General features: G+C 40.1%; 1 protein-coding gene across 2 annotated transcripts; it reads left to right on the top strand.

Moving 5' to 3' along the window:
- Positions 1–3,066: 3,066 nt before the first annotated feature.
- gpnmb (glycoprotein (transmembrane) nmb) lies at positions 3,067–10,120 on the top strand. 2 transcript variants are annotated; one of them, XM_085445727.1, is made up of 12 exons: positions 3,067–3,352; positions 4,467–4,622; positions 4,720–4,860; positions 5,567–5,740; positions 5,838–5,999; positions 6,120–6,428; positions 7,407–7,466; positions 7,606–7,803; positions 8,315–8,420; positions 8,665–8,885; positions 9,009–9,099; positions 9,378–10,120. In XM_085445727.1, the coding sequence occupies exons 1-12, from the start codon at positions 3,283–3,285 to the stop codon at positions 9,523–9,525; spliced, it is 1,836 nt and encodes a 611-aa protein (XP_085301853.1). In that variant the 5' UTR covers positions 3,067–3,282; the 3' UTR covers positions 9,526–10,120. The 2 variants fall into 2 exon arrangements, with proteins under 2 accessions (XP_085301853.1, XP_085301852.1); XM_085445726.1 differs by having other exon boundaries at positions 4,720–4,881.
- Positions 10,121–10,398: the final 278 nt, after the last annotated feature.

Here is a 10,398-nt window from a genome sequence, read left to right as displayed (position 1 = left end):
AAGCGTGCAAACACCAAAGGATCACACGCACACGCGCGAGCGCGCACACAGACACATTGAAGATCCTGTCCACATTCCCAGGAATGTTTCTGCATTCCTCCATCCAGTCCACTAGCTAGAAGCCAGAGCTGTAAATGAGACGGCACGACAGTGAGAGAGAAAGGGGAAGGGGGGGGGGGGGATAAAGGGACTGCTGGCTGCACAGTTGGCTTGTTTTTCAATCATATTTCTGTCTTTTACAACCTGGAGCACTTTTTATTCTCTGGGCTGCATAGAAGACAAGCAGACAGAGACATATTTTTGTGCCGGTGTTGTGCCAAAAAGTGATTGTCTGCCAAAAACTGATTTCCAGTGTTTCTGTGTATTTTTTATGTGTAATATCTTTACGTATGTTCGTAAATAGACTTCAGTGAACAGGGGATACAAAGGGGTTACATAAAGAATTAAAAAATTATCTGTTTTTTAAGTATCTTTACAACTTGTACTTACATTATAACCAATCCGGTCCTTTATCCCCACTTAAAATATTTTTACAGAACTATTGTAATATTTGCTGCCGTTTCTGCTGTCCTGTTGGGCAACTTACTCTTACAAAATACATTTTTAATGTTAATGAGATTTTTTTTACTGCATAAATAAAGGTTATATAAAAGTCGCTGCCAAAAACTGATTGCGGCTTGTATCTTGTTACACGAATGTTGTTTGTGGCTCAAGATGACTTTATGTCATCCATAAGGGATGCATTTGACATATGTTTAACATATTATAGCCCAACAAGTTACTTATAGCACTTTAAATATGAGCAATCGCTTTTTGGCAAATACCGGAAATCAGTTTTTGGCAGACAATCACTTTTTGGCACAACACCGGCTGGACAAATAATACACATTTGGGTTACTTTTAAAAGTTGAACCATCGATAATTAACGTGTTCCAGCTTTACCGTTTTCTGTAAATAAACTGCATTTGTCGGGGGTTTGAACTTGAGGATATAAAAACATTTCAGAATTTCACTAAAATTGATTTTTTTTTTTTTATAGCAAAGGACTTGAATGAATGTAGAAACTAATCAGGAGGTTCATTAATAATGAAAACAACATATGCAGAATCAGAATAAACACTTAATTTTTAGTGTTCAGTAACGTTTTACTGAACCCTGGAAATGATCAAGAGTTGATCTGATTCGAGAGGAATGGGGTTTAGTACAACCCTGAGAAGCTGCGGAGGGGTGCTTCCCTCTACTGGAGAAAGTCGGTATTGCAAGTAATGGATGTTTCCCCTACACTTGGTTGATTAAAAAAAAGAAGAATCTAAGGATCCGCACTGTAGTGTCATTTTAAGAAAAGTCGTGATAAATGAATTTTAACACAACAAGTGTAAAAAAAAAAGCACAAATTTTAATTTCAGAATTTCAAAACAAAGCATGTTGGATCAAAGAAATATAACATGTTACGTGCCGTTTTTAAACATCTGCTCTAATAATGTTTTCTTCAAGAGCTTCTGTCAGATCCCGTGGTCTTGATCAGTGGCCATCAGTGTTTCGTTTATCAATGCAGCTTTTCCAAGCTGCTGAATGTCTGGTGGCTTTATTCTGACATGTGACAGCAATTAACCGCCACAATGACTTTCTTCCTTTTTTATTTATTCAAATTGTGGTGTCCTCGGACCAATAATGGTCCCTAGGTGAGTGGCAAACAAGCATGTGGGAATCCCGAGGACACCACAAAGGTTTTAATGAATTAAAACACAGATTTCACTCGAATGCCAACAGATTCTGAAGCTCGATATCTAAAACATGCAAAGCAGATCTCAGAGCTTTAAAGGAGGTCACTATTGGAGCTCTCCCAACAACTGAACCGATTAAAATTCGCAAAATTGCAGGCGACCACGCCTGTCGGCCGGGGGGATTTGTCACAATCAACACCCCGGATTTTTAGATCTAAGTTTTTTTGTTTCTATTTATTTGTTTATTTCTTGTGTTTTTATTTATTTATTTATTTATTTATTTATTTATTTATTTTAAAAACGTAATTCGTTAGAAACCTTGTCTGCTGACATTGCTTTGCTTTTCTATGCTTGAAATCGCACGACCCAGCAAGGACACACAATTTATTCAAGCTCCTTCTCTTTTGTTTCTGCTTTTATTTATTTAAATAGAGACGAATAATTGCTTTATTTTCAGTATTTTGTCCATTAATACCATTGCTAGAAATATTCCGCGTGAGCTATTTGTTCGTTCAGACTCCGCTGACTTTTGAACCCAGTTTTAAGAAATCTGTTTGCACGCGAGGATCCCTTTGTAACCCTTTTCCAAACTCTCTTGTGACAGCAGCTGCAGCAGCAGACCTGCCGTCAACAGTGACTTTCATCACATGGTGGATGGTGTCGAAAGCGAACACGACGCAGAAGGAACATTAGGCATCCCTTCTGCTTTTTTAGGATTCATCTGTGGCGCAACCTCCACGCGCGGAGTGAGGTGTCTCAGCATGATTCCGATTCATCGTGTCAAACATTTCAGTCATGTGTGCACAGCTCTGCACGCTTGGACTTTATCTGTTATCGGACTTCCGTGGCAGAACTTAAGGAAAATATAATATTATAAGAAGATATCCAGGCTTCCTAATGTAATTATATAGTTACATGATCCGACTAAATCACACACAAAACCCTCTTTTTATATATTTAAGAAAAGCATTGTTTGATCAAAATTTTATTATCTAATAAAGTTAATAAAACTTCTCAAATTTGAGAACAAAGAAGGGACAAAAAAACGATATAATTGAAATATATTTATTGTGGACAATGTGCTGCCGTGTTAATTAACAATTAAAAAATCGACTACATTAAACAATAAAAAACAGAAATGATAAACTGGGGAAAAAATAAAATAAACAGATTAACACGAAAGGGAATAACACTTCTAAAAAACGCAAGAGTATGAAAGATTGAGCAGATTAAAAGTCACTGAACTTTTTGTCAAATGGGAGAGAAAGAAGAGGATGAGCATGCGCACGGTGCAGTCCGCGCGCATCTCGTCTCTCATGAGTTTCCTGAGTTTGGGGGACTAATGAGTGATGAGATGCGTCTCGTTAGGAAACATCACATGTTTGTGCGCTCAGCGGAGCCACTTTAAATTAGTGGACAGCGGGACAAACGGAGGGGTAGTACTGGCAAATCCGGACGAGGAGAAAGAGGGACACGCTGTGTCGGCGCACAGAGACACTATTCGTGGGTACTTAAAGCTGCAGAGACGACTGTTTTTACCCCCCACGGACGAGTGAAAATGAAAGCCTGGCAGTGTGTTTCCCTCCTGGCTTGTGCCTGCTTTCTTTATCAAGCTGATGGACGCAAAAGTAAGTGGCGCTACTTTGGAATAGTTTGAAGTGAAAGAGTTGTGGCTGTGGTTTAAAAATGTTGGTTTATTGATTTCAGATTTTTAATTTAATGTCTTTACGTGAATTGAATAATTTTGGTGTTTGATGTTTATCTCCTAGGGTTGTTTGTTTATTCATTTGTTTATTTAACTCGTCCTGCCATCCGCTCTCTACAGTCAGAGTCCCATGAGACTGATTAAGGCGTGTGCTCCGTTAAGACTGCTACTCACTCCACAAACAGACAATTCTCTACATCCAGAAAAAACGGAGAAATCGTAGCTTTCTCTAATTTGTTATCATAACCAGATGGAATCCCGTAAAAAGTTTTAACAATCTTTTTCCTCCGGTATCATAAAAAAAGCAAATGTGACATTAATTTAATAAATGCAAATTTAAAATCACCTTTCCCCCTCTATTTTCACGCCATGCGCTCTCTTGGCTGAATAAATTTCTGTTTGCGTACAGACGTTCCAGATGTTTGGATCGTTTTTTTCTTCGCCTTTAACCAGATTACACAGATTGAATTTGTTTTTGCGCTGAAAAATATGTCACTCAGGCTAAATGACGAGAAAGCAGAAAACAAGGGCGTGGAGATCCAAATAAAAAAAATAAATAAGTAAGATTGTGGAGATGAAAGATCAAAAACTAGGTCATCTTACTAAAAATGTATAAATCCAATATCTTTTTTGTATAACAATAAACATTTTATTTATGCCTAACGTTCCAAACGCTTTCCTCCTGTTTTATTGGGCTTAGTTAAATGTAGTCTGTTGTACAGCCCTCAATCATTTCATCGTTTCAGTCATGGGAGCTTTTAGTAAAATATTTTTACTAAAGGTGGAAACCAGGTACTGGAAGCAGATTTTTCCATGTCAGGAAATAAACATGATTTTGGTCATTATGCGGGTATTTTGGGGCTACACTGTTACTTAACATTTAATTAAATTTTAAAGGAGCCTAATGAAGGAAAGAAACATTTAACTTCTAAATGGATTCAAGTAAAATACAGAAGCTCTTTAGTGAGGGACTCACATCAAACCAAAATACATTTTAAGGTTCCTTGTCCTTGTCTCTCTGCTTTATCTCTCCCCAGCATACAGGGATGTATTCCCACACAAGCACTCATTATCAGGGAAGTTTCCATTTCCAATCCCACCGATCCCTGGCTGGCTTCCCGACACCAACCCATGGGATGATTACATCTACCCACCACTAAACATACAGTTAAATGATTTTATGCACCACAGAGGTGGGTAATTTGTTTTCTGGGTGTGTTTTTTTTTCACCATTGAAACATTTGCGTAGGTATTTCAGGTCATTCACCTGGAAAGTCCACCTCTCTGCAGGTAAACCCAAAGTCCGTTTGACCAGTGACAGTCCAGCTCTGAATGGCTCTTCCATCACCTTCACTGCAAAGCTGGAGTATCCTCCCTGCCAGAAGGAGGATGCCAATGGGAACCTGATCTGGGATGAGCACTGTGAGGATGGTACGGAGCTGGAGGCGTCAGGTGCTGCCAAGAAAGCCAGGCCGGGCCAGGCCATGAACCTGCACACACATAGCATCACACCACCACAAAGCATCATGGGGCCATATACACTGATCAGCCACAACATTATAACCACTGACAGGTGAAGTGAAAACACTGATCACGAGGAGTCAATCAAATGGCCTGTACTTGATGGGTCAGAGCAGTTTTATCCACATGAGAGACCAGCACAGCTGGCAGGTGGTTTAAATGTTGTGGTTGATTTATGTAAGCCCACCAAAGAGCAAATTAAATTGTACACTGTTGTAAAAAGATGGCCCACTAGGAGTAACCCTTGAGTCTTGAAAAAATCTGGAACATAATCTGATGGTCATCAAACCACATGTTTATTGATACATATTGAGATGTCAAAACATGTTATTAAGGGCACAGGGGGTGTCAAAACACGTCATTATGAGGGAAAGAGTTAAAGTAGGCTCCCCCTTAAGATAAAAACCAGAACAAGCTGCTGATAAACACTAAAATAGACAAATTACGCCTCAATGAACCTGGCTACTCATTGTCTTTAGTTATCATAGTATAGTTATCTTAGCATTTGTAGCTACCAGCCATGTGTAATCGCTGAACAGATTTATCATGCAAAATCAGTTCATTTTTATTTTTTTAAAATTAAAGCTTTTACATCACTTTATTTTCTGTCAAACAGCCAATGGGCAGGTTCGCTCTGGCTACGTGTACAACTGGACTTCCTGGTTGGATGACTATGGCTTTGGAAAATGTATAGACAAGGCAAAATGCAACATGTTCCCAGATGGGAGACCCTTCCCTCAGAGCAATGACTGGAGACGAAAGAGCTACGTCTATGTTTGGCACACAATGGGTGAGATACAAGTTTACAAGTTTGCATGTACACAGGATACGAAAGGAAAAAGAAGAACATCTAAACCAACTCAGTTTGTCTCTTCTTTTTGTCCCAGGCCAGTACTTTGAGACGTGTGACGGCTCTTCCTCCAGTGTGACTATCAATACCACCAACATCCCTCTGGGGGCAGAGGTCATGGAAGTCATGGTCTACAGGAAACGCGAGCGCAGGAAGTACAGCCCCCTCTCTACCGACAACGCCGTCTTCTTTGTCACAGGTGGGAACAACAAATATTCTGCTTATACAGTTTTATCTGCCTACATGTTTCAGCCAAACAGAGATACAAACAGGCAGAAACCTAATACGTCATTTACATTATTCTTACGCACTCCCTTAGATAAAATTCCAGTGGCGGTCGACATCTCTCAGAAGTGTGCAGTCAACCAATCTGAGAATATCTTCATCCGTGGTGAGGATGTGGTTTTCAAAGTCCACCTCCATGACCCCAGCGGCTACCTGAAAACTGCTGCCTCCATTGACTACATCTGGGATTTTCGAGACGGCAATCAGCTGGTAACGCATCGCAACGTAACCACGCACGCCTACAGTAAGCTGGGGACCATGACTGTGAAGCTGGTGGTCGAGGCAGCGTTTCCAGTTGAATGTCCACCTTCTGCCAACACCCCGACCTCGACCACGTCCACAGGTTCTGTCACAAGTAGTCACAAAGATATAGACATGACAAAACAAGCAAAGTATTATCTGAAGACTTGTTAACTTTTTATACAAACCTTATAACCAGATGGAGATAGCCAGCACACTGTCATGTGTCACTATCTTGGTGTTTTGAAACTAGAGGGGTAGCTCTGACTGAGAACCCAAGGATACTGCACACTTACATAACAGACAAGTCTTTGCCATCAATTTCTCTGCAATTGGGAAAAAAAGAGGAGAAAATGTATAATATTGATTAAGATCTTAAACAAGCAATTGAGACCATAAACTAATGAGGAATGTTTTCACTGAAGTCATCAATAAAATGAAAATTGGGTCATTTTCTCAAATGTGTCTATACAATTAGATATCTCCTTGCAACCAAGAGGAGCTGCCCCCTGCTGGCCATTAGAAAAACTGCATCTCTGCTTTCGATTGACTTTTTCGACCTTGAGACTATGGCTTATTTTATATACAGTCTTTCAGTCTTTTTTAATTAATATAATTGGAATGCCAAAATATAAACTTTAAAAAGGGAAATGTGAGCCACACAAAGTAAGTTATCTCTCTTCACTTTGGGGATATGAAGCAACTGCTACTTAAACAGTTATGTTATGAAGAATGTAAAAACAAAAAATACATGTAAAACTTTAAAAGACAGAATCATTATCTGCAAGTGCCTACAGTTTCTTAGGAGCTTTAAAAAGAAGGTGACTGCACTTCTTTAAGTTTCTTGAAGAAGTTTCACCTCTCATCCAAGAGGTGAGAGGTGATCTAAAACCAAAGAGGGAGAGTCTCGGGTATTTACACATCTTCAATTAACTTTAAAAAAGTTTTTTAAAGCTCGCAGGACTACCATGACGTCACTGAGAACCTACACAGACAAGTATCTGTTTAAAAACAACAACAACAAAAAGACGGGGAATCAGTGCTAATGGAAAAACATGTTTCTCCCGTGTCTTTTCCTCAGAGGCTCCTACAACTCCACTTGCTACTCATGCGATTACAGCCAAGATGGAGACAACACAGGGTGAGGCTTTTACAGCTAAATGTGTATTATGATTGTGATTATGTAGGAATATCGAATGCAGAGGGTGAATCATATCATGTGAGGAAGTTAAAATACCAGCGTGCATCACTATGCAGAGCCCATTTGCTTCATATTACAGTGCCGCCCAGCACCAGCCTGCCCTCGACCACCTCCTCTTTTGCTTCCACGGATCTCCCCACCACAGAGCCCCTCCCTTCCACTGTTTCCCCAGAATCCAACCCCACCACCCCGCTGTGGCTCCGCACCAGGCGTCGCAACAGCAACCAGTGTTTCCGCTACGCCTACGGGACCTTCACAGGCAATATCACTGTCGTTGGTAGGTGGGAGTGTGCGGGATCCTTCAAGTTATGTTGTATACCACTGAGTCTTTTTCATGAACCATTGTACAGAAGCCATGGTGTAGCAGTTTAAAAAACTAAACGCGAGGGCACATTTTCCAATATACTTTAATGGCTTTAATGCTAATGAAAGTGGGTATGATTTTAAAAGCTTTCCAACAAAAACCATTTTGTCACATTTATCATAATAACATACAAGAAACCAGCCCACATTTCATCCCAGAATTGCTTCACTTTCATCACGAACTATGGACTTAGGGACGGGACTCGTACTTGTGTGGCGTAACCACCCCTGATAATGAAAAGGAAACACTCTTCCATTTAAACTGCATTAAATCCTGATTGTTGCGATCCAGTTTCTCTCTACAAACTTGTATTCAAGCAACCTCATGCTATGATTCTTTGACTGGTTCCTTCATCATATTATTATTTAGGGGGAAGAGGATTACACATCCAAAACCCACAAAATAATTAATCTGTTCCCCACAGAGCCCAAGCACCCACTGAACACCCTGCCAAGCAGTCGGATTTTGGAAGTGTCAGCCCACAGAGTCACCAACACTGACATCAACTTCCTGGTGAAATGTCTGGGCAGGTATGCATTTATTATATACTTTGTTTAAATTTATGTAAAAAAAAATAACACTGTAGATAATTTTTTAAACATTCAAAGAGGAAATCACAGTAACCTTTGGAGTTTATCAACTTTATTTTTGATGATCTTCTCCCTGCACATCCAATTTAGTCACTTAGGTGCAATGGCACCCCCCCCCCCCCCCAAACCTATACATTTTAGATAAAGAAACAGGTTTGATTTATCCTTCATCCCTTATCCGCAGCATCCCCACTTCAGCCTGTACCATCGTGTCAGACCCCAGCTGCACTCAGGTACGCAACATCATGTGCAACGATGTGCCGCCTCTCTCGGAGTGCAAAGTGCATCTGACGCGAAGATTTCTGGAACCGGGCACCTACTGTGTGAACATCACTTTGGAGAACTCCAGCAGCTTGACCCTCACCAGCACCACCATCACCATCAACAAGTCCCAGGACACACCTGGTTAGCTACACAAACACATACAACAGGATATTTCTTGAAATCAGCTTTGTAGAAACTGTTGCCTGGTGTGTTGTAGTTTCCGGTCTGTTTTACACTCTCTTCACTGCCCTTTGTACCCATTAGTGTCCACAACCTCTCACACTGCCCAAGTCGTTCTCTCCTCGAGCGCTGTTCTGGGGGCCATTTTTGCATTCATTGCCTATGTGGTCTACAAGTGAGTAGTCTTCAGATGCAGCAGCATTCCTTCAGTAAATGTGTGAAGATCCGAATATATGATGCAGAAAGATTTTAATGCACAACTTTGCCTTTTACTGCCACATTAAAAAGCATTTACACATGCACACAAAGCCACTTTGATTCTCACTGAATTTCCAGTTGATTACTACCCTGCTCGTAAAACACCTCGTATTCTTTTTCCAACTCTTGCCGCTCACATCCAGTTAGAGTGTCATTACCCTCCCATCATATTTGTGTCCTGCATCTTTCTTCCAGGCGTTACAAGGTGTACCGGCCCATTCGCAGGTCACTGGTGGAGGATCCCCATGCTGGGGTTGGAGGTCACATGATTCGCCTGAAGGAGGCACTCTTCCCCTCCAGTGAGGAGAGCCATCACCTGCTGACTGAGAGAAACCCCCTGTAGGCTTTGTTGAGCTGCATCATCACTTAAAATAAAAAACACCTAAAGCATGTGATTGTCAGATATGAATCTAATCAAAAGTTTAAGCATTAAAGTGCAAAAATAGCAGGAATACCATATTTGTAAAAGAAACTAATATTTTGCTTGTTTTAATTGTTTGATTGTGCTCCAGAAAACTGCTACTGCTACAGCAGCTGCTGATTGGTGTGATGATTTTCTACTGAAGAGGCTGTCGAATATGTGATTGAGGCACTCATTTTGATTGCAACAGAGGGTGTAGTAGCTGCTATAAAATGAATTAGGCTCAAGCAATGGCTGTTTTTGATGAAAAGTGCTTTTGTACCGTTTGTCATGGATTGCTTTAGAATACTGTATATTAATGTACGGGTAAAAATCCTACTAGTGATACATGCATGGTTTTCCTCAAATGAGTTATAATTTAATTTCTTTAACTCCAAGATTTAAACATAGCCATAATCAAGGAGGATGAAAGGCTGATAAATAAGTCAGTCACTAAATAAAGGCTGTGAACTAACCACTTATGTTTTGAAGACACTGGAATCTGTCTTTGTATGGAGCTGGAAAAAAATGTATTTAACGTTAGATGAACTGATTTTTAGTGTTCTATTAATTTGTTTGTTCGTGTGTGGTGTTAAATCTGTTTTAAAACTGTTTCACACAATCACATTAACTGCAGAAAATTCATGGTTTAGTGAAAAACTGGATTTTAACCATTAGCACTATCGTTTGGGGCTTTTAAAACAAGCAAGGAAGTCACCACTTTCCTGTAACCCAACACAATCCTGTATATTATTGTGATCAAAACAAACACTGCAAATCAAATGCAATCAAATCACACGTCGCCGATTTTAAAGC

The sequence above is a fragment of the Copadichromis virginalis genome, linkage group LG22 (genome assembly GCF_057382275.1).
Source record: "Copadichromis virginalis isolate Kocher_CV1m ecotype Utaka linkage group LG22, C_Virginalis_male_GT1.1, whole genome shotgun sequence".
Lineage (NCBI taxonomy): Eukaryota > Metazoa > Chordata > Actinopteri > Cichliformes > Cichlidae > Copadichromis > Copadichromis virginalis.
This window is presented reverse-complemented; position numbering and strand designations above follow the sequence as displayed.

Bases quoted from the DNA above. Each gene is read 5' to 3' on its own strand.
- gpnmb (XM_085445726.1), top strand. From the start codon at position 3,283: ATGAAAGCCTGGCAGTGTGTTTCCCTCCTGGCTTGTGCCTGCTTTCTT. The intron at 3,353-4,466 runs GTAAGTGGCGCT...ATCTCTCCCCAG, and splicing joins TCAAGCTGATGGACGCAAAA to CATACAGGGATGTATTCCCA. The intron at 7,804-8,314 runs GTAGGTGGGAGT...TGTTCCCCACAG, and splicing joins AGGCAATATCACTGTCGTTG to AGCCCAAGCACCCACTGAAC.